The sequence below is a fragment of the Coregonus lavaretus genome (genome assembly GCF_964263955.1).
Source record: "Coregonus lavaretus genome assembly, chromosome: 34".
In the NCBI taxonomy this organism is placed as follows: Eukaryota; Metazoa; Chordata; class Actinopteri; order Salmoniformes; family Salmonidae; genus Coregonus; species Coregonus lavaretus.
In genome coordinates, this window is record NC_140021.1 from 28,021,486 (window position 1) to 28,046,812 (window position 25,327).

The following is a 25,327-nucleotide window of genomic DNA, read 5'->3' on the forward strand; positions in this document are numbered from 1 at the left end:
TTCAGGAAATGTACCTTTTCTAGTTTAGTTATATTTATCTTACTTTAGAAGTGTTTACTTTGCAGGCTGACTAGCAGCTTTAGAGTTGCAATGTCCCATACATCGAATGCCCAAATCAATTTGAAATACTGTGCGTACAAAACAAGTTTTGCAGCCACATAATCCAAAAGGAAGGCTACAGCTAATATTTTTTCCCTAAAATTACTGTTTGCGATTCACAAATAATTTTTTTGATTCACATGATTCGATTCACCCACTACAATGGCAAAGTGAATCGTTCTTTTTGTTTAAAGAATCGATTCATATTAATCAAATAAATCGTTCAATTAAAACAAAATTGAAATGTGAAGCAGGCCATCTGTTAAAAAGTAAATCAACTTTGTATGGCCTTTACAATTGTTATTTTATTTGATACAAAAGACGACGTGGAAAAACGGAAAACGGTAGTTTTCGTTTTTGGTTTCTGCATTAGAAAAACGAAAATTGGAAATTGCCTTGTTTTCTCATTTATTGTGTCAAAATTGGACATGGAATAACAGAAAAGAAGAATCACTGATCTACAAATAATATTCCCTGCCAAATAATAGGCTTTGTGAAATTAAGATACGTAGAACTGCGCCTCCCCTGGTTTAGGCAATCCCCCCCACCAAAGACACACAACTAGACATTGATTGATTGAAGACAGCTTGTGTCAATTAAAGAGCATTTCCTAGGATTTTTTACCTGCCTTAAATCTAGTGGATCATGCTGGAAATACCGGTAAAAGCAAAGTGCCAAAAAAAAGACCAAAAAGCATGGCCCTAATCGTTGGTCAAGTCACAAATGCTGCGTTTACACAGGCAGCCCAATTCTTATATATTTTTCCCCTAATTGGTATTTTGACCAATCAGATCAGAGATGTCAAAATACCAATTAGTGAAAGAAATATCAGAATTAGTCTGCCTGTGTAAATGCAGCCAAATATGGCTGAATTGTATTGAGTCAGAATACCCCTATGTTGTACACTTTTTATGCACTAAATGGCAGTAATGTGCTACCACCTCTACTGAAATTTGACAGATGGAGTTGGCGGTTTCAAAAAGGGTAATGTCAGCATAAAGCCCTTTTTTTTCTTATTTTATTGGGGGAGGGGGGGGGGGGGCTCAGAGTAAAACAAAGTAAAACACACCAATCCCAGTCCTAATTTCAATGTAGTAAATCTCACTCATTTGCCCCTGGTCGTGAAACTGAGCCATATATTTTGACCTATTTGTAACTTCAGTACCAAAATGTTCTTGCTGCTCCCACAGGATATCCTAATGAGAAAAGTGTACACTGCTGAAAGTAGAGACTGGGTTTAAAAGATCTCGTAGGGTGTTTGACATAATTTTGGTGTGTGCTATGCTGGCCCAAAGGTTCCATGGCCACAATAAAGCTAAATTATGAATGAGAATGTCATGGTCATTTTAGTGCCCAATTGGAGAGTAGTTTACCTCCCTATGGCTCTGTCCCTACCTACATCTTCTCAGTGTAATATTTATGTTACTGCTAATGGATTTAGGGATCGTTTCCCGGACACAGATTGAGCATAGTCCTAGATTTAAAAGCAAGATAAATGGAGATTATTTATTGAAAGGAATAGGCTTTATCTGTGTTTGGGAAATCTGCCCTTAGTGTACCACGGGCACCCTTTACTTTCATCTAGTTGTTTTCTAGACATCTCCTGCTGCAATGTATATAGTGTTGCATATTGTTGTATCTGTTTTGCCATTTTACGGTTGTATTGCTCGCTTCTTGAGAGTATAGGTTCCTTGTCCTAACACTACATTTAAGGCGTGTTCTAGTAGAGATACATCCAGGCTCTGTCGTAGCCGGCCACGACCGGGAGACCCATGGGGCAGTGCACAATTGGCCCAGCGTCGTCCAGGGTAGGGGAGGGAATGGCCGGCAGGGATGTAGCTCAGTTGGTAGAGCATGGCGTTTGCAACGCCAGGGTTGTGGGTTCGATTCCCATGGGGGGCCAGTATAAAAAATATATATACAGGTAAAAGTCAGTAAATTAGAATATTTTGAAAAACTTGATTTATTTCAGTAATTGCATTCAAAAGGTGTAACTTGTACATTATATTTATTCATTGCACACAGACTGATGCATTCAAATGTTTATTTCATTTAATTTTGATGATTTGAAGTGGCAACAAATGAAAATCCAAAATTCCGTGTGTCACAAAATTAGAATATTGTGTAAGGGTTACATTTTGAAGACACCTGGTGCCACAAAATAATCAGCTGATTAACTCAAAACACCTGCAAAGGGCTTTAAATGGTCTCTCAGTCCAGTTCTGAAGCCTACACAAACATGGGGAAGACTTCAGATTTGACAGCTGTCCAAAAGGCGACCATCGACACATTGCACAAGGAGGGAAAGACACAAAAGGTTATTGCAGAAGAGGCTGGCTGTTCTCAGAGCTCTGTGTCCAAACACATTAATAGAGAGGCAAAGGGAAGGAAAAACTGTGGTCAGAAAAAGTGTACAAGCGATAGGGATCACCGCGCCCTAGTCAAGATTGTGAAAAAAAACCCATTCAAAAATGTGGGGGAGATTCACAAGGAGTGGACAGCTGCTGGAGTCAGGGCTTCAAGATCCACCACCAAGAGACGCTTGAAAGACATGGGTTTCAACTGCCGCATACCTCGTGTCAAGCCACTGTTGACCAAGAAACAGCGCGAAAAGCGTCTCACCTGGGCTAAGGAAAAAAAGAGCTGGACTGCTGCTGAGTGGTCTAAAGTCATGTTTTCTGACGAAAGCAAATTTTGCATTTCCTTTGGAAATCGAGGTCCCAGAGTCTGGAGGAAGACAGGAGAGGCACAGGATCCACGTTGCCTGAAGTCTAGTGTAAAGTTTCCACCATCAGTGATGGTTTGGGGTGCCATGTCATCTGCTGGTGTCGGTCCACTCTGTTTCCTGAGATCAAGGGTCAACGCAGCCGTCTACCAGCAAGTTTTAGAGCACTTCATGCTTCCTGCTGCTGACCTGCTCTATGGAGATGGAGATTTCAGGTTCCAACAGGACTTGGCGCCTGCACACAGCGCAAAATCTACCCGTGCCTGGTTTACGGACCATGGTATTTCTGTTCTAAATTGGCCAGCCAACTCCCCTGACCTTAGCCCCATAGAAAATCTGTGGGGTATTGTGAAAAGGAAGATGCAGAATGCCAGACCCAACAACGCAGAAGAGTTGAAGGCCACTATCAGAGCAACCTGGGCTCTCATAACACCTGAGCAGTGCCAGAAACTCATCGACTCCATGCCACGCCGCATTAATGCAGTAATTGAGGCAAAAGGAGCTCCAACCAAGTATTGAGTATTGTACATGCTCATATTTTTCATTTTCATACTTTTCAGTTGGCCAACATTTCTAAAAAATCCCTTTTTTGTATTAGCCTTAAGTAATATTCTAATTTTGTGACACACGGAATTTTGGATTTTCATTTGTTGCCACTTCAAATCATCAAAATTAAATGAAATAAACATTTGAATGCATCAGTCTGTGTGCAATGAATAAATATAATGTACAAGTTACACCTTTTGAATGCAATTACTGAAATAAATCAAGTTTTTCAAAATATTCTAATTTACTGACTTTTACCTGTATATAAAAAATACAAATACAAATATTGTATGCACTCACTAACTGTAAGTCGCTCTGGATAAGAGCGTCTGCTAAATGACAAAAAATCTACAATATGACTTGTACTATCTACTTTTTATCTGTGGCCGTTTTGGGTACTTCAATTATCCACTGGTGTTTGATTATCTCTTGTTCTTTGTGTAGCCTTGTCTGCCCACTATTGTTTGTGGAGATAGACTTGAAAACAAAAGGTCAGGATTGAATGCATTGAATTGCACATTCTACAAATTATCTTGGCTACTAAACAATATATCTAGAATAGGAACATAAGCCATGAAACAGCAATAAAACTACCATTGCAGTGCTATAATATAATGAAATGTGTAGTTTCAAACAATTAGGTGTGGGCAGGTAGCCTAGCGGTCAAGAGCATTGGGCCTGTAAACAAAAGTTTGCTTGTTCGAATCCCTGAGCCAACTAGTTGGAAAATCTGTCGATGTGCTCTTGAGCAAGGCATGTAACCCTAATTGTCGCTCTGGATCAGAATGACTGAAATCTAATATTCATTTTCTAGTACATTTCTTTAATGTTATTCATACATCACATCAGTACATAAATGATGAGAACACATGCACCGGGGTCTGGTCTTTCCTGCCTCACCATAAGCTCTCATCATTGACCACATAGCCTTCTTTAATGATCATGAGCAGATAGAGGATCAGTTTTGCTTTTACGATATTGTATTGACAAGGGAGACCTGGTCAGTGATCCTCAATCTGCCCTCCTCAGGCTTTGAGAATGCACGGGTACATTGTCCATAACTTTTATATGTGAGTGCAGCCGGTCATCTGTTTGTTGATTGTGTCTGTAGGTTCGTAGCCTGGGAATTAGAATGTCGCCGGAGGGGATGGCTGCCGTTTTACGGGCTCCTAACCAACTGTGCTATTTTGTTAGTTTTTTCGTGTTGTTTGTAACTTATTTTGTAACTTATTTTGTACATAATGTTGCTGCTACCGTGTCTTATGACCGAAAATAACTTCTGGACATCAGAACAGCGATTACTCACCTTGAACTGGACAAAGATGTTTTCTTTAACAAGCCCGACGCGAAGGATATACTGCTTTCTAGAGACCATGCCCAAGTCCCCATCATTTCCGTGAAGAAAAGACAGAGAAAAATGGGCGGAGGTCGGGCTCCCTTCTGAGAATGCATAGGTGAGTGAGTAAACCTCCACTACCATCCATTCTATTGGCCAATGTGCAATCATTGGAAAATGAAAAAGGACGATCTACGATTGAGACTATCCTACCAACGGGACATTAAAAACTGTAATTTATTATGTTTCACCGAGTCGTGGCTGAACGAAGACATGTATAATATAGAGCTGGCTGGGTTTTCAGTGAATCGGCAGGACAGAGAAGCTACGTCTGGTAAGACGTGGGGGTCTATTTGTCAATAACAGCTGGTGCGCGATGTCTAATATTAAAGAAGTCTCGAGATATCGCTCGCCTGAGGAAGAGTACCTCATGATTAGCTGTAGACCACACTATCTACAAAGAGAGTTCTCATCTATATTATTCGTAGCCGTCTACTTACCACCACAAGCCGATGCTGGCACTAAGACAGCACTCAACGAGCTGTATAAGGCCATAAGCAAACAAGAAAATGCTCATCCAGAAGCATCCTAGTGGCCTAGTGGACTTTAATACAGGCAAACTTCAATCCATTTTACCTCATTTCTACCAGTATGTCACATCTGCAACCAGAGGGAAAAAAAACTCTAGACCACCTTTACTCCACACACAGAGACGCATACAAAGCTCTCCCTCGCCCTCCATTTGGCAAATCTGACCATAATTCTATCCTCCTGATTCACTCACGTCGGTAGCCATGAAGTGCTTTGAAAGGCTGGTCATGGCTCACATCAACACCATCATCCCGGAAACCCTAGACCCACTCCAATTCGCATATCGCCCAAACAGATCCACAGATTACGCAATCTCAATCGAACTCCACACTGCCCTTTCCCACCTGGACAAAAGGAACACCTATGTGAGAATGCTGTTCATTGACTACAGCTTAGCATTCAACACCATAGTGCCCACAAAGCTCATCACTAATCTAATGACCCTGGGACTAAACACCTCCCTCTGCAACTGGATCCTAAACTTCCTGACGGGCCGCCCCCAGGTGGTAAGGGCAGGCAACAACACATCTGCCACGCTGATCCTCAACACTGGGGCCCCTCAGGGAGCGTGCTTATTCCCCTCCTGTACTCCCTGTTCACCCACAACTGCGTGGCCAAACACAACTCCAACACCATCGTGGTCCTCTGTAGCTCAGTTGGTAGAGCATGGCGCTTGTAACGCCAGGGTAGTGGGTTCGATCCCCGGGACCACCCATACACAAAAATGTATGCACGCATGACTGTAAGTCGCTTTGGATAAAAGCGTCTGCTAAATGGCATATTATTATTATCATTAAGTTTGCTGATGACACAACAGTGGTAGGCCTGATCACCAACAATGATGAGACAGCCTATAGGGAGGAGGTCAGAGACCTGGCAGTGTGGTGCCAGGACAACAACCTCTCCCTCAATGTGAGCAAGACAAATGAGCTGATCGTGGACTACAGGAAAAGGCGGGCCGAACAGGCCCCCATTAACATCGATGGGATTGTAGTGGAGCGGGTCGAGAGTTTAAGTTCCTTGGTGACACCAAGGTCAAAACACACAAGACAGTCGTGAAGAGGGTATGACAACACCTTTTCCCCCTCAGGAGACTGAAAATATTTAATATGGGTCTCCAGATCCTCAAAGAGTTCTACAGCTGCACCATTGAGAGCATCCTGACCAATTGCATCACCGCCTGGTATGGCAACTGCTCGGCATCTGACCGTAAGGTGCTACAGAGGGTAGTGCGTACGGCCCAGTACTACACTGGGGCCAAGCTTCCTGCCATCCAGGGCCTTTATACTAGGCAGTGTCAGAGGAAGGCCCAAAAAAGTGTCAAAGACTCCAGTCACCCAAGTCATAGACTGTTCTCTCTGCTACCACACGGCAAGCGGTACTGGAGCGCAAAGTGTAGGACCAAAAGGCTCCTTAACCCCCAAGCCATAACACTGCTGAACAATGAATAAAATGGCCACCCAGACTATTTACATTGACACCCTCCCCTCCCTTTGTTTTTACACTGCTGCTACTCGCTGTGTATTATCTATGCATAGTCACTTTACCCCTACCCACATGTACAAATTACCTCGACTAACCTGTACCCCCCCCACATTGACTCGGTACCGGTACTCCCTGTATATAGCCTCGTTATTGTTATTTTATTGTGCTACTTGTTTATATATATATATATATATATATATATATATATATATATATATATATATTACTTTAGTTTATTTAGTAAATATTTTCTAACTCTTTCTTGAACTGCATTGTTGGTTAACGGCTTGTAAGTAAGCATTTCACGGTAAGGTCTACACCTGTTGTATTTGGCGCATGTGACAAATAAAAATTTATTTGATTTGAAATTTTATTTGATGCATCCCACGTGACCACACAGCGAGGAATAGCTGTGACTCACCAGTCTGGACAGGAGGCCGTTTGTTAATGTAAAATTCGCTCAGAAATTGTGCGGACTCATTGATTGGTTCTCTCAAATGTTTTTTTCTTTCTGGGGGGTTGAGACCTCTCGTTTGGATTTTAAAATCCAACAGTTGTAATGAAAGAGGGCGGCGCTCAGGGGCTTTGTGTAGCTGTGCCTGTGGGTGTTTGAGTGAGAAAAGAGAACCAACCAGTAAAAGCACAGCCCCCTTCATTATCAATGCATCATGCCGACAACATCAAAACAGCCTTTCCAGAATCTGAAGTCCAAAGGACTTCCTATTTAGGTGTTAGCCAGACTAGTTAGCCAGACTAGTTCGGGCCTTTGGCTATGAATCTCTTTCACTCTACTCCATAATCATGCAGAGCTGCAGCAAACCTCTCACATTAGACCTCTCTGGAAAAAGGCCAAATTGAACAGTGTAATGACAATTTATTTTGGTTATAATACACTGAGTATACAAAACATTAAGGACACGTGCTCTATCCAAAATTCTGGGCAGGCCATTATTTTGGATACCATGGCTTTGCCTCTATAGGATGACAATGCCCCCATCCACAAGTGGTCACTGAATGGTTTGATGAACAAGAAAACGATGTAAACCGTATGCCATGGCCGTCTCAGTCACCAGATCTCAACCCAATTGAATACTTATGGGAGATTCTGGAGCGACGCCTGACACAGCATTTTCCACCACAATCAACAAAACACAAAATTATGGAATTTCTCGTGGAAGAATGGTGTCGCATTCCTCCAATAGAGTTCCAGACACTTGTATAATCTATGCAATAAGGTTGCATTGAAGCTGTTCTGGCTCGTGGTGGCTCGACGCCCCATTAAGACACTTTACGTTGGTTTTTCCTTTATTTTGGCAGTTACCTGTACATACGCATAATAATACAGCCTGTATCACATTTTAACACTTCATCCAAAGTGCTTTACCTTAAGACTTAAAAACAGGTCTAAAAAAATGTAATGATAGCTGAAGTGGATGGTGAATGAATTTGGGCAGTAGTGAATAGATGTGTAACGAAAGTAAATGATATGAAATCTAATTTTGTCTTAGCTTTTAACTTACAACATTTACTTTTATTTGATTATGGATCACAGGTAAAATGCAGCAATTACATTCACTTGTATTACTCATCAAGAGAAGGAGCGGAGGTAGGGGGAGAGGGAGTTTATTCAACCAAACCCATCTACACCCATCCATCCACTCTCTTCCTCCATGCCCACATCCCTCTATACAAATGTAATTTGTCAACTTTCAGTAAAAAAACACACTTGAAGAAAATGTAAACATTGAATTAACTAAGTGCAAGCCAACTTTGTTCAGTTGTTGTTGAGTTTGTTCTATTGGCACGAAACGAAAATGGAATAAAATGTGTTGTTTTTTGTTTTCTGTTATTCCATGTCCCATTTTTTACACAATAAATGAGAAGCAAGTCGATTACCGATTTTCGTTTTTCAAATTCAGAAGCCAAAACCATAAACGAAAACTTCGCCATTTTCCGTTTTTCTACGTCGTCTTTTGAATCAAATAACCAATGAGCGGATGATACATGGACCGGGTCGAGTACAGTGGATTGATTCGGTTTTCATCGTTGCTGTTGTGTTTTGCTTTCAAGTAATCAGTAACGACAAATAGCACAGGGACAGAAGTGCGAAATAGACTGAAGTGCAAAATCGGTTAGAAAAGGCGACTTGATCGGACAGAAACCGTACTAACGTTAGCTAGCTAATCTCTGTCAAATTAAACACGTCAAAAGGGATGCCGCTGAAATCCAAATCAGACAGATATTTGGATTTAATGTCGTCTCATTTAATCGGCAGAAGCAGTTTTTCGATAAAAGGTTCTACGATAAATCAATTTCGAAGCAGCGTATTTTTTAATTGCTGAATTTTAGGAACTAGTAGGTAACGTTAGTCTGACGAATTGAAATCACGGACCGACAGTGCTATGCTAACATACTAGCTAATTTGGCTGGACAGACAACAACAAATCTGTTTTGCATCATTGCCAAAGAAGAAACATTGAGAGTGAAATTGGTGAAGACGTTTCAGTTCCACAAAGAGTTTCGACATTATATTTGACTTTGGTAAGAAGAAGGATTGTGTACATTAGTTAGCTAGTAACGTTAGTTGCAAAGGTTTTTTAGTGGGGGGAGGGGATTAGCTAACGTTATCTAGTAAGAAAGAAAGGGGTTGGTCGTTTTGGGACTTGCCTTTTTGTTTACCTTCCGTATGTTCCCCATACGGGGTGTCCCCAATGATGTGTATGCTGATTATTGGGTCTGTGGAATCTAGTACTGAGCGATTAGTGTTTATTTTAATTTAATTTTAATTAAATATTTCAGTTGTTGTGTATATTACATTTGCTTTATTTGATGACTATTCTTCCATTCCAAGTCATCATATCATCTCTATAGAGCTGCTCTGTGACAAAATCACTATTTTGTAGTTATTCTAAGTAAATAAGGCATACTTTTATGACTGCTGAATACCAACTAATAAATCACTTAAATTATGTATTTTCAAGTAGAGATACCTCGTGAAGCAACAGCTGCTCTCTATAGAGCCCTACAGTCGAGGTGTCATAAAACCTATAAACAGGGAAATGGTTCCAATCGTTTTTCCACCATACATTTTTCCCATATGGGATTTTAGAAACACTTAAAATGAGTGCTGTGTTTCGTGTAGGCTTACCATGGCGTGACGTTTTCATAACCATTTAAATCTCTCCCAGACAAGGTGACTTTTATCAATATATTCAGCTCTATTTACTCTGATTCGAAAATGCTAATTAGCATCAAAGTAGACATCATGCAAAACTACAAATCCCTGCAAGCTCCTGCACATAATCTCTAGCTGACACCCTTGCTAACAGGTATTGTGTCAATTATTATTTTTTGCACAAGACAGTTCATAGAATTGTCCATTTAAAGAAATGTAGCCAATGTATTAATACTACATGTAGCTAACATTAGATAGTTAATCCAGAGACCTTTGCCTCGATTGGGCAGTCTCATCCAGATCATCATGGCATTTGTAGTTCTTTATGATTGCCACATTAGCAGCTAATTAGCATTTCATTTTTGGGGGGTAAATACAGGCATTCAGAAAGTATTAACTTTTTCCACATTTTGTTACGTTACAGCCTTATTCTAAAATGGATTAAATAGTTTTTCTTCTTCTCATCAATCTACACACAATACCCCATAATGACAAAGCAAAAACAGGCTTTTAGAAATGTTTGCACATTTATTGCAAATTAATAACTTAAATATCACATTGACATAAGTATTCAGACCCTTTACTCAGTACTTTCTTGAAGCGCCTTTGGCAGCGATTACAGCCTTGAGTCTTCTTGGGTATGACGCATGGCACAACAGTATTTGTCTGCAGATCCTCTCAAGCTCTGTCAGGTTGGATGGGGAGCGTCGCTGCACCGCTATTTTCAGGTCTCTCCAGAGATGTTCGATCGGGTTCAAGCCCGGGCTCTGGCTGGGCCACTCTAGGACATTCAGAAACTTGTCCCGAAGCCACTCCTGCATTGTCTTGGCAGTGTTTTTAGGGTCATTGTCCTGTTGGAAGGTGAACCTTCGCCCCAGTCTGAGGTCCTGAGCGCTCTGGAGACGGTTTTCATCAAGGATCTCTCTGTACTTTGCTCCGTTCATCTTTCCTCTCGATCCTGACTAGTCTCCCAGTCCCTGCCGCTGAAAAACATCCCCACAGCATAATGCTACTACCACCATGCTTCACCGTAGGGATGGTGCCAGTTTTCCTCCAGACATGACGCTTGGCATTCAGGCCAAAGAGTCCAATCTTGGTTTCATCAGACCAGAGAATCTTGTTTCTCATGGTCTGAGTCCTTTAGGTACCTTTTGACAAACTCCAAGCGGTGGTCATGTGCCTTTTACGGAGGAGTGGCTTCCGTCTGGCCACTCTACCATAAAGGCCTGATTGGTGGAGTGCTGCAGAGATAGGTGTCCTTCTGGAAGGTTCTCCCATCTCCACAGAGGAACTCTGGAGCTCTGTCAGAGTGACCATCAGGTTCTTGGTCACCTCCCTAAGCAAAGCCCTTCTTCCCCGATTGCTCAGTTTGTCTGGGCGGCCAGCTCTAGGAAGAGTCTTGGTGTTTCCAAACTTCTTCAATTTAAGAATGATGGAGGCCACTGTGTTCTTGGGGACCTTAAATGCTGCAGGCATTTTTTAGTACCCTTCCCCAGATCTGTGCCTGGACACAATCCTGTCTCGGCGCTCTAAGGACAATTCCTTCAACCTCATGGCTTGGTTTTTGCTCTGACATGCACTGTCAACTGTGGGACCTTATATAGACAGGTGTGTGCCTTTCCAAATCATGTCCAATCAACTAAATTTACCACAGGTGGACTCCAATCAAGTTGTAGAAACATCTCAAGGATGATCAATGGAAAAAGGATGCACCTGAGCTCAATTTCGAGTCTCATATCAAAGGGTCTGAATACTTATGTAAATAAGGTATTTCTGTTTTTTATTTTTAATACATTTCTAATATTTTTTTTTGCTTTGTCATTATGGGTTATTGTGTGTAGATTGAGGAAAAACATTTATTTAATGCAGTACTTTCCGAATGCACTGTATAAAAGTCACCTTGTCCTAGAGAGAGTTACACCAGGGTAAGCCTACACAAAACACAGTCCTTATTGTAAGTGTTTCTAAAATCCCCTATGGGAAAAATGAATGGTGGAAAAACGATTGGAACCATTTCCCTGTTTGACCGCTAGGTTTTATGGGTATTTATGGGTATTATAACTGATACTGTGGTACTCTCTATCTCCTCACGATCACCGCGTTTTTCTGTAACAGGCGTAAAACACAGACCGGACAAGTAGATGCGCAATGGATTATGGTCATTGTAGTTAATTTCCACGTTAAATGTGCTAAGCTGTGTAGAATATTGGGCTGTTTGAAACTACAATTATGTACTACATCGAACAGTTCAGGCTGGATCTGATTTATCTCTAGAGAAACTGTGATGTGCGCGTTGAGTTCACAGAAAAAAAGCGAATGAAATGGAATTCAAATAACTGATCCGACGTTAGTCAATTAGTTGTTAAAAAAAAAAAATGTTTACCTACATTTTGGTTAATCGCTCAGCACTAGTTGAATCACACTGAACAGTGCAATGTAGCTAGCTAATTTATGTGGGGATGTACAGTGGGGAAAAAAAGTATTTAGTCAGCCACCAATTGTGCAAGTTCTCCCACTTAAAAAGATGAGAGAGGCCTGTAATTTTCATCATAGGTACACGTCAACTATGACAGACAAATTGAGAAAAAATAATCCAGAAAATCACATTGTAGGATTTTTAATGAATTTATTTGCAAATTATGGTGGAAAATAAGTATTTGGTCACCTACAAACAAGCAAGATTTCTGGCTCTCACAGACCTGTAACTTCTTCTTTAAGAGGCTCCTCTGTCCTCCACTCATTACCTGTATTAATGGCACCTGTTTGAACTTGTTATCAGTATAAAAGACACCTGTCCACAACCTCAAACAGTCACAATCCAAACTCCACTATGGCCAAGACCAAAGAGCTGTCAAAGGACACCAGAAACAAAATTGTAGACCTGTACCAAGCTGGGAAGACTGAATCTGCAATAGGTAAGCAGCTTGGTTTGAAGAAATCAACTGTGGGAGCAATTATTAGGAAATGGAAGACATACAAGACCACTGATAATCTCCCTCGATCTGGGGCTCCACGCAAGATCTCACCCCGTGGGGTCAAAATGATCACAAGAACGGTGAACAAAAATCCCAGAACCACACGGGGGGACCTAGTGAATGACCTGCAGAGAGCTGGGACCAAAGTAACAAAGCCTACCATCAGTAACACACTACGCCGCCAGGGACTCAAATCCTGCAGTGCCAGACGTGTCCCCCTGCTTAAGCCAGTACATGTCCAGGCCCGTCTGAAGTTTGCTAGAGTGCATTTGGATGATCCAGAAGAGGATTGGGAGAATGTCATATGGTCAGATGAAACCAAAATAGAACTTTTTGGTAAAAACTCAACTTGTCGTGTTTGGAGGACAAAGAATGCTGAGTTGCATCCAAAGAACACCATACCTACTGTGAAGCATGGGGGTGGAAACATCATGCTTTGGGGCTGTTTTTCTGCAAAGGGACGAGGACGACTGATCCGTGTAAAGGAAAGAATGAATGGGGCCATGTATCGTGAGATTTTGAGTGAAAACCTCCTTCCATCAGCAAGGGCATTGAAGATGAAACGTGGCTGGGTCTTTCAGCATGACAATGATCCCAAACACACCGCCCGGGCAACGAAGGAGTGGCTTCGTAAGAAGCATTTCAAGGTCCTGGAGTGGCCTAGCCAGTCTCCAGATCTCAACCCCATAGAAAATCTTTGGAGGGAGTTGAAAGTCTGTGTTGCCCAGCGACAGCCCCAAAACATCACTGCTCTAGAGGAGATCTGCATGGAGGAATGGGCCAAAATACCAGCAACAGTGTGTGAAAACCTTGTGAAGACTTACAGAAAACGTTTGACCTGTGTCATTGCCAACAAAGGGTATATAACAAAGTATTGAGAAACTTTTGTTATTGACCAAATACTTATTTTCCACCATAATTTGCAAATAAATTCATTAAAAATCCTACAATGTGATGTTCTGGATTTTTCTTCTCATTTTGTCTGTCATAGTTGACGTGTACCTATGATGAAAATTACAGGCCTCTCTCATCTTTTTAAGTGGGAGAACTTGCACAATTGGTGGCTGACTAAATACTTTTTTCCCCCACTGTATATCATACCATCAATGAGCTTTAATTGAGACCATTTTCTGCTAACCTACTTTTCTGGGCAAACTTTGATCACCCTGGCCTGACCATACCAAGTAAATCAATAACTACACCATAGGGATAAAATGTATTTGATACACCCACTTAGGAAGCAGTGAAAAAGTATTCTTGAATGTCCGATGGACTGTCTATTTTAACATTTCCCTTTCTTCTCACAGGCAGCAATGAAACTGTTAGAGAACAGCAGTTTTGAAGCTCTGGGCTCTCAACTCTGTGTTGAAACGGGAGAGTCTCACATCCTGGGCAGGTAATTACCATCACAGCACTGGAGAAGCAGTAGATCAAACGACCTCATCTAGTCACATGGTACAAAGTGTTCTGTAAAGCCTGCCATACTGTTGCATGACTAACACATAGGTTCAAAATTTAACAGGGTCTAAATGTACTGGCCGTTAGTAGGCTTCTGTCTGAACCGCAAGTACATAGCCCAACCCCCCCTCTACTCGGGTGTATTTCTGATTGGGTTAAGAGGCTCTATTTTAAAAGGCAAGATTAACACTGGGGCTCTGTGGAAGCGTCAATATCGACATATGTCAAGGCTGAGGACACAGGCACTGGTATGTAAACACAGCGATAAACAACAAACTGTCAGAATGAGATGGTCAACTGAACTTTAAAAATATATATATATGCAGTGCCTTCGGAAAGTATTCAGACCCCTTGACTTTTTCCACATTTTGTTACGTTACAGCCTTATTCTAAAATTGATTACATTTTATTTTTCTTCATCAATCTGCACACAATACCCCATAATGATGAAGCAAAAAAACGTTTTTTAGAAAATTTTGCTAATGTATAAAAAATTAAAAACAGAAGTATCACATTTTCATAAGTATTCAGACCCTTTACTCAGTACTTTGTTGAAGCACCTTTGGCAGCGATTACAGCATCGAGTCTTCTTTAGTATGACGCTACAAGCTTGGCACATCTGTATTTGGAGAGTTTCTCCCATTCTTTACAGATCCTCTCAAGCTCTGTCAGGTTGGATAGGGAGCGTTGCTGCACAGCTATTTTCAGGTCTCTCCAGAGATGTTCGATCGGGTTCAAGTCCGGGCTCTGGCTGGGCCACTCAGGGACATTCAGAGACTTGTCCCGAAGCCACTTCTGCGTTGTCTTGGCTGTGTGCTTAGGGTCATTGTCCTGTTGGAAGGTGAACCTTCGCCCCAGTCTGAGGTCCTGAGCACTATGGAGCAGGTTTTCATCAAGGAGCTCTCTGTACTTTGCTCCGTTCATCTTTGCATCGATCCTGTCTAGTCTCCCAGTCCCTGCCGCTGAAAAACATCCCCACAGCATGATGCTGCCACCACCATGCTTCACCGCAGGGATGGTGCCAGTTTTCCTCCAGACGTGACACTTGTCATTCAGGCCAAAGAGTTCAATCTTGTTTCTCATGGTCTGAGAGTCTTTAGGTGCCTTTTGGCAAACTGCAAGCGGGCTATCGTGCCTTTTACTGAGGAGTGGCTTCCGTCAAGCCACTCTACCATAAAGGCCTGATTGGTGGAGTGCTGCAGAGATGGTTGTCCTTTTTTAAGGTTCTCCCATTTCCACAGAGGAACTCTAGAGCTCTGTCAGAGTGACCATCGGGTTCTTGGTCACCACCCTGACCAAGGCCCTTCTCCCCCGATTGCTTATTTTGTCCGGGCGTCCAGCTCTGGGAAGAGTCTTGGTGGTTCCAAACTTCTTCCATTTAAGAATGATGGGGGCCACTGTGTTCTTGGGGACCTTCAATGCTGCAGAAATGTTCTGATCTGTGCCTGGAATACAATCCTGTCTCGGAGCTCTATGGACAATTCCTTCCTCATGGCTTCGTTTTTGCTCTGACATGCACTGTTAACTGTTGGGACCTTATATAGACAGGTGTGTGCCTTTCCAAATCATGTCCAATCAATTGAATTTACCACAGGTGGTCTCCAATCAAGTTGTAGAAACATCTCAAGGATGATCAATGGAAACAGGATGCACCTGAACTCAATTTCGAGTCTAATAGTACAAGTTTTTTAATTTTTAATACATTTCTAAAACACTGTTTTCGCTTTGTCATTATGGCGTATTGTGTGTAGATTGCATAGGGAGAAAAAATATTTAATCAATTTTAGAATAAGGCTGTAACGTAACAAAATGTGGAAAAGATCAATGGGTCTGAATACTTTCCGAAGGCACTGTGTGTATACTCTGCCGTTCAAAGGTTTGGGGTCACTTAGAAATGGCCTTGTTTTTGAAAGAAAAGCAGTTTTTTTTGTCCATTAAAATAACATCAAATTGATCAGAAATACAGTTTAGACATTGTTAATGTTGTAAATGGCTATTGTAGCTGGACTCGGCTGATTTTTAATGGAATATCTACAATATCTACACGCAAAACACCAGTCTCAACGTCAACAGTGAAGAGGTGACTCCGGGATGCTGACCTTCTTGGCAGAGTTGCAAAGAAAAAGCCATATTTCAGACTGGCCAATAAAAAGAAAAGATTAAGACAGTAATGTATTTGTCCTCTTGCACAGTTGTGCACCGGGGCCTCCCACTCCTCTTTCTATTCTTGTTAGAGCCAGTTTGCGCTGTTCTTTGAAGGGAGTAGTACACGGCGTTGTACGAGATATTCCGTTTCTTGGCAATTTCTCGCATGGAATAGCCTTCATTTCACAGAACAAGAATAGACTGACGAGTTATTTGTTTCTGGCCATTTTGAGCCTGTAATCGAACCCACAATTGCTGATGCTCCAGATACTCAACTAGTCTCAAAAAAGCCAGTTTTATTGCTTTTCTTTCGAAAACAAGGACATTTGTAAGTGACCCCAAACTTTTGAACGGTAGTATATATATATATATATATATATATACATACAGTGAGGGAAAAAAGTATTTGATCCCCTGCTGATTTTGTACGTTTGCACACTGACAAAGAAATGATCAGTCTATAATTTTAATTGTAGGTTTATTTGAACAGTGAGAGACAAAATAACAACCAAAAAATTGATATAGATTTTTATTTTAATGAGGAAAATAAGTATTTGACCCCTCTGCAAAACATAACTTAGTACTTGGTGGCAAAACCCTTGTTGGCAATCACAGAGGTCAGACGTTTCTTGTAGTTGGCCACCAGGTTTGCACACATCTCAGGAGGGATTTTGTTCCACTCCTCTTTGCAGATCTTCTCCAAGTCATTAAGGTTTCGAGGCTGACGTTTGGCAACTCGAACATTCAGCTCCCTCCACAGATTTTCTATGGGATTAAGGTCTGGACACTGGCTAGGCCACTCCAGGACCTTAATGTGCTTCTTCTTGAGCCACTCCTTTGTTGCCTTGGCCGTGTGTTTTGGTTCATTGCCATGCTGGAATACCCATCCACGACCCATTTTCAATGCCCTGGCTGAGGAAAGGAGGTTCTCACCCAAGATTTGACGGTACATGGCCCCGTCCATCGTCCCTTTGATGCGGTGAAGTTGCCCTGTCCCCTTAGCAGAAAAACACCCCCAAAGCATAATGTTTCCACCTCCATGTTTGATGGTGGGGATGGTGTTCTTGGGGTCATAGGCAGCATTCCTCCTCCAAACACGGCGAGTTGAGTTGATGCCAAAAAGCTCAATTTTGGTCTCATCTGACCACAACACTTTCACCCAGTTCTCCTCTGAATCATTCAGATGTTCATTGGCGAACTTCAGACGGCCCTGTATATGTGCTTTCTTGAGCAGGGGGACCTTGCGGGCGCTGGAGGATTTCAGTCCTTCACGGCATAGTGTGTTACCAATTGTTTTCTTGGTGACTGTGGTCCCAGCTGCCTTGAGATCATTGACAAGATCCTCCCGTGTAGTTCTGGGCTGATTCCTCACCGTTCTCATGATCGTTGCAACTCCACGAGGTGAGATCTTGCATGGAGCCCCAGGCCGAGGGAGATTGACAGATATTTTGTGTTTCTTCCATTTGCGAATAATCGCACCAACTGTTGTCACCTTCTCACCAAGCTGCTTGGCGATGGTCTTGTAGCCCATTCCAGCCTTGTGTAGGTCTACAATTTTGTCTCTGACATCCTTGGAGAGCTCTTTGGTCTTGGCCATGGTGGAGAGTTTTGAATCTGATTGATTGATTGCTTCTGTCTCAGCTCGTTACCTGTATAAAAGACACCTGGGAGCCAGACATCTGTCTGATTGAGAGGTGGTCAAATACTTATTTCCCTCATTAAAATGCAAATTAATTTATAAAAAATTTTACATTCGTTTTTCTGGATTTTTTGTTTTGTTTTTCTGTCTCTCACTGTTCAAAGTATGTGAGTAAGAAGTAAGTAAGTAAGAATGTGAAATGTCAGAATAATAGTAGAGAAAATAATTTCTTTCAGATTTTATTTCTTTCATCAGATTCCCAGTGGGTCAGAAGTTTACATACACTCAATTAGTATTTGGTAGCATTGCCTTTAAATTGTTTAACTTGGGTCAAACTTTTCGGGTAGCCTTCCACAAGCTTCCCACAATAAGTTGGGTGAATTTTGTTAAGTCAGGTTTGTAGGCCTCCTTGCTCGCACACGCTTTTTCAGTTCTGCCCACAAATGTTCTATAGAATTGAGGTCAGGGCTTTGTGATGTCCACTCCAATACCTTGACTTTGTTGTCCTTAAGCAATTTTGCCACAACTTTGGAAGTATGCTTGGGGTCATTGTCCATTTGGAAGACCCATTTGCGACCAAGCTTTAACTTCCTGACTGATGTCTTGAGATGTTACTTCAATATATCCACATCATTTTCCTTCCTCATGATGCCATCTATTTTGTGAAGTGCACTTGTCCCTCCTGCAGCAAAGCACCCCCACAGCATGATGCTGCCACCCCCGTGCTTCACAGTTGGGATGGTGTTCTTCGGCTTGCAAGCCAACCCCTTTTCCTCCAAACATAATTATGGTCATTATGGCCAAACAGTTCTATTTTTGTTTCATTAGACCAGAGAACATTTCTCCAAAAAGTACGATCTTTGTCCCCATGTGCAGTTGCATACCGTAGTCTGGTTTTTTTATGGTGGTTTTGGAGCAGTGGCTTCTTCTTTGCTGAGCGGCTTTTCAGGTTATGTCGATATAGGACTCGTTTTACTGTGGAAATAGATACTTTTGTACCTGTTTCCTCCAGCATCCTCACAAGGTCCTTTGCTGTTGTTCTGGGATTGATTTGTACGTTCATCTCTAGGAGACAGAACGCGTCTCCTTCCTGAGCGGTATGACGGCTGCATGGTCCCATGGTGTTTATAGTTGCACACTATTGTTTGTACAGATGAACGTGGTACCCTCAGGTGTTTGAAAATTGCTCCCACTTGTGGAGGTCTACCATTTTATTTATGAGGTCTTGGCTGATTTCTTTTGATTTTCCCATGATGTCAAGCAAAGAGGCACTGAGTTTGAAGGTAGGCCTTGAAATACATCCACAGGTACACCTCCAATTGACTCAAATGATGTCAATTAGCCTATCAGAAGCTTCTAAAGCCATGACATCATTTTCTGGAATTTTTCAAGCTGTTGAAAGGCACAGTCAACTTAGTTTATGTAAACTTCTGACCCACTGGAATTGTGATACAGTGAATTATAAGTGAAATAATATGTCTGTAATCAATTGTTGGAAAAATTACTTGTGTAATGCACAAAGTAGATGTCCTAACCGACTTGCCAAAACTATAGTTTGTAAACAAGAAATTTGTGGAGTGCTTGAAAAACGAGTTAAAATGACTCCAACCTAAGTGTATGTAAACTTCCGACTTCAGCTGTGTATATATATATATGTATATATATATGTATACACACACACAAACTACCAATCCGTTTTTCTACCAAACACACACAAACCAAAACCACAACGATAGACACACCCCTTTCAGAGATTGATGTCATAAAACCTGAAGGGGGTGTGTCGCCTCATGAGGTGTGTCTGCTAAAGATTAATGGTGTAGGCTACCCGATTTAAGTACCTGAGCAGGACCAGATGAGGCAATATCGTGTGTTATGCAGTAAGATTGCCATAGAAATGTAGCCCCATTCAATCCCTGTAGCGATTACTGGTAATATGGAACATTTAGCTAAATAGGCGTAATCTCTCTCGCAAAAAGTATTGATCCCACAAATAGGGTGATGGATGAATGTTTTTTTGTAATGCACAGGGGGTTAGATTAACTGAACTGCAGCAGAGGGGTATTGTAGGAACTCTATGAGTTAGCCAGGTAACTTTAATAAACAACCAGAAATAACTATTTATTTTCTGGTTCATAAAGAAAGCTAAACGTAGTTATTCCCACGGGGGGCCAGTATGAAAAAAATATATGCACTCACTAACTGTATGCACTCACTAACTGTACAGTGAGGGAAAAAAGTATTTGATCCCCTGCTGATTTTGTACGTTTGCCCACTGACAAAGAAATGATCAGTCTATAATTTTAATGGTAGGTTTATTTGAACAGTGAGAGACAGAATAACAACAAAAAAATCCAGAAAAACGCATGTCAAAAATTTTATAAATTGATTTGCATTTTAATGAGGGAAATAAGTATTTGACCCCCTCTCAATCAGAAAGATTTCTGGCTCCCAGGTGTCTTTTATACAGGTAACGAGCTGAGATTAGGAGCACACTCTTAAAGGGAGTGCTCCTAATCTCAGCTTGTTACCTGTATAAAAGACACCTGTCCACAGAAGCAATCAATCAATCAGATTCCAAACTTTCCACCATGGCCAAGACCAAAGACCTCTCCAAGGATGTCAGGGACAAGATTGTAGACCTACACAAGGCTGGAATGGGCTACAAGACCATCACCAAGCAGCTTGGTGAGAAGGTGACAACAGTTGGTGCGATTATTCGCAAATGGAAGAAACACAAAATACCTGTCAATCTCCCTCGGCCTGGGGCTCCATGCAAGATCTCACCTCGTGGAGTTGCAATGATCATGAGAACGGTGAGGAATCAGCCCAGAACTACACGGGAGGATCTTGTCAATGATCTCAAGGCAGCTGGGACCATAGTCACCAAGAAAACAATTGGTAACACACTACGCCGTGAAGGACTGAAATCCTCCAGCGCCCGCAAGGTTCCCCTGCTCAAGAAAGCACATATACAGAGCCGTCTGAAGTTCGCCAATGAACATCTGAATGATTCAGAGGAGAACTGGGTGAAAGTGTTGTGGTCAGATGAGACCAAAATCGAGCTCTTTGGCATCAACTCAACTCGCCGTGTTTGGAGGAGGAGGAATGCTGCCTATGACCCCAAGAACACCATCCCCACCGTCAAACATGGAGGTGGAAACATTATGCTTTGGGGGTGTTTTTCTGCTAAGGGGACAGGACAACTTCATCGCATCAAAGGGACCGCATTTCTACTGTCAAATCTTGGGTGAGAACCTCCTTCCCTCAGCCAGGGCATTGAAAATGGGTCGTGGATGGGTATTCCAGCATGACAATGACCCAAAACACACGGCCAAGGCAACAAAGGAGTGGCTCAAGAAGAAGCACATTAAGGTCTTGGAGTGGCCTAGCCTGTCTCCAGACCTTAATCACATAGAACATCTGTGGAGGGAGCTGAAGGTTCGAGTTGCCAAACGTCAGCCTCGAAACCTTAATGATTTGGAGAAGATCTGCAAAGAGGAGTGGAACAAAATCCCTCCTGAGATGTGTGCAAACCTGGTGGCCAACTACAAGAAACGTCTGACCTCTGTGATTGCCAACAAGGGTTTTGCCACCAAGTACTAAGTCATGTTTTGCAGAGGGGTCAAATACTTATTTCCCTCATTAAAATGCAAATCAATTCATAACATGTTTGACATGCGTTTTTCTGGATTTTTTTGTTGTTATTCTGTCTCTCACTGTTCAAATAAACCTACCATTAAAATTATAGACTGATCATGTCTTTGTCAGTGGGCAAACATACAAAATCAGCAGGGGATCAAATACTTTTTTCCCTCACTGTAAGTCACTCTGGATAAGAGCGTCTGCTAAATGACTAAAATGTAAAAAATATGTGTTTTTGAATGTGGAGTTAAGCTTGAAATGGGCATGGTCTACTTATCTTTAAAAAACAACAACTTATTTTAGAATATTTAGGCAAGTTAGCAGGCTAACTCATTGATCCTTCTTGGTAGTATGCCCTTCAGGCTTTGAGGTAACAGTAGATGTTGCATAAAGGACTCTAGGTTATGAAACAAGTGGGTACGGTGATGGTGATGACCCCTATCCTGGCTGTGATCTATAGGGGAAGTCTGACGCAGGACAGGGTGTACTCTAGCATGCCTTTGTGTCTATTTGGAGACTGTGTAATGAAGAGTGGTATGGAGCGTAAACGAGTGACCCCTCTCATTGAATCCACAAAGTTTAAGGCCGAATGCGGTACTGCAGGCATTGTTTGCAGAAAAACAGGATTCCCCCATTTATAGGGTAAATCCGTATGAATTCAATCACTTTTTGAAAGCATCCATTTTGATTTAAACAAAACTTTCCATACATGTTTGCCCATGGAAGAAGTAGTCAGAAAGGGGCTTTTTGGACCTGAATGCCAAAACATTCAGGGGATAGAGGTGCTCAAAGTTGACCCATTTTACATACTCCACCATACCATGAGAAATCCATGTCTTCATCACTGGAAAAGATAAACGGTTGAGTTAAATATATTTTAAAAGCTTAATCAGAGTTGTTAAACTTCGTTATTTTTATTTTTTTTAAAGAATACATGTTTAACCTTTAACTTCAATGATCTAAAAACGCGTAACCTCCGATTTATTTTCATATTAGCATATTTTGTAGCTTAGACCCTACTTTACATCATCAGAGGTTTTTGTGTTGTGCCCGCCATCAGTTGAGACACAACATGCTCTTGAATACAGGGTGGGTGGCCTTTCAATCATAGAAATAGAATTCATAGAGTGGACCTATCCCATCAGACCACTGCAATTTAGCTGGTACACCATTGAAATTGAATAATATTTTTTACTTCTAATTACTACCACAAAAATGGCTGCAGGTCCACCCACCGTCGAATGTCAACTTAAATGGTCATGTCTATTCTATTATCTATATTTCTATGATTTCAATAGGTTTCCTATGGAGAACTTACAGTATAATTAAAAAAAACTGATATTCCCATTCAAGTCAACATTCTCTGTGTGGACTTCAAACCATATTGTGGTACCAATTTGAAAGTTGAAATTTAAATGTTATTCACATTTTATAACATTTGTCAGCCGAAACATGACACACACCCAGTATTCAAGAGTATGCTGTGTCTCAACCGATGGCAGGCACAACACAAAAAACTCAAATGTAAAGTAGGGTCTAAGCTACAGCATATGAGAATCTGAAGAAAAAAAATAGGAGTTTAGGCGTTTTTAGATAATTCTCCTTTATTGTAAAATATATAAAAAATTATAAACAGTTTGTCAACCCTGTTTGTAAGCTTTTAAATTATATCAATCTCAACCGTTTATATATTTTCCTGTTATGAAGACATGGATGTCTCATGGTATGTTGGGGTATGCAAAATAGGTCCATTTTGAGCACCTTTTATTTCTTAAATGTTTTTGCATTCAGGTCCAAAAAGTCACTTTCAGAGCACTTCTATAATGGGAAAATATTTATGGTTTTGTTCAAATCAAAAGGGGTGCTGTCAAAAAGTGATTCAATTCAAATGGATTTATTTACCCTATAGTGAATGGGAAAATGGCAATCTTTGTGTATATATAATTTTTTTCTGAAGACAATCATGGTACCAATATTTGCTTCTATTACACCAAATGTATGTTCTTGAACCGATTATAAAAAAATCGCACACAGAAGTTATAAGGATCATTTTAGTTGCTATTGGCAGCCGTCAGTACCCCAGTCGGCCTTCAACTTGAGATACTCAATGAGAGGGGGCAGCACTGAGCAAGCCTGCAACGTCACTTCCTGGAGTAGCTCAAACTGCGCATTTTATGTATCCATTAGACGCCATCTTAACAAATGTTTTTGGCTTCAAATGGGCTGTTGAGTCTTCACATAGGAATGAATGGTGTCACGTGATCAATTACTTTGTCAAATCATATACGTCATTGGCGTAGACACACATACACACACAGCTGAGCATTGATACAGTTACGAGGTACTGGTTTTTAGCCTGCTGCTTACTGAATTAGTATGGCCAACGATGGCAGCAAGAGCCACGCTGGCACAATGTGACCCAATGAGGCTGCTTCTTTCCACCCTAATAATGAGCCAAAGTCTGCTAATATTCAACAAAGTTAAACTGGACCAATTAATAATGATAAACAGAGCACACACTCACACGTGCATTTGAGGAAGTTCACAAATTCTATCAGTGATAGTTTTCCATAGAATGTCTGTTTCTGGATACTGTATTTATTTGTATTGAACCAGGAAGTCTGTTACAAATAGGCCTACACCCACAAACACCTATCATTTTTATATCCTCATTTGTGCATTTATTCACAACTAGGCCTAATTATCCACAGGTTATTAGCTCAACTTTTCTACGGGTTTGAGATCTCCAGTCGTCCCTGTTTGTTCAGTATTTTTTTATTTGTCTGTTAATGGAAACTAGGCCAGTCATGTCACCACCCCCATGACCTTTGCTCCTTCCTATATTAAGACTGGGCCACAGTGTGTCTCTGAGCCAGAGTTTGGGTTGCACAACCTCTGCTCTTAAATAACTGGGGGTGAGGGGAAAAATAAACACTTCACCAGACCAGACTCTGCTCTACTCCCTCTGCATTTCACCCAACCACACATTTTGCTTAACAAATCACAAAGTTATATGGACTCACTCTGTGTGAAGTAATAGGGGTTGACATGATTTTTTAATTACTAACCCTTCCTCTGTCCCCCATACATACATCTGTAAGGTCCCTCAGCCAAGTATTGCATTTCAAGCACAGATTTGACTACAAAGTCCAGGGAGCTTTTCGAAAGCCTCATAAAAAAGGACAGTGATTGGTAGATGGGTAACAATAACAAATCAGACATTGAATATATCTTTAAACATGGTCTAGCTAATTATGCTGGGCATTATACATGGCTTGACATATTACTTTTTTTTTACACTTGTCCTTCGGACATGTAGAACAGATTTTTTAAAACTTGTCCAATAGCTCAAATGACTTTTTTTGGTCTACGGTTCAAAACAGACTCTGGGACAGTTCTGGGACCACCGAGCTCAACAATGCGCACATGGCTGTTGGCTACATGCGAATGTTCCAAAATGCAATTAGCGGGAAAACACAGTTCTCAAAAGCGCACCCCACACACGAGC

At 41.3% G+C, this 25,327-nt stretch overlaps 1 protein-coding gene across 2 annotated transcripts in view; it reads left to right on the forward strand.

Annotated features, from left to right (window-relative positions):
• Positions 1 to 8,747: 8,747 nt before the first annotated feature.
• Positions 8,748 to 25,327, forward strand: part of LOC311109108 (repressor of RNA polymerase III transcription MAF1 homolog) — a 28,891-nt gene continuing 12,311 nt past the window's right edge. For both annotated transcript variants that reach the window (XM_084151915.1, XM_084151916.1), the window contains exons 1-2: positions 8,748 to 9,323; positions 14,240 to 14,328. In XM_084151915.1, the coding sequence (XP_084008041.1) occupies positions 14,246 to 14,328 (83 nt within the window). In that variant the 5' untranslated portion in view covers positions 8,748 to 9,323; positions 14,240 to 14,245. The remainder of the gene's footprint in view (positions 9,324 to 14,239; positions 14,329 to 25,327) is intronic.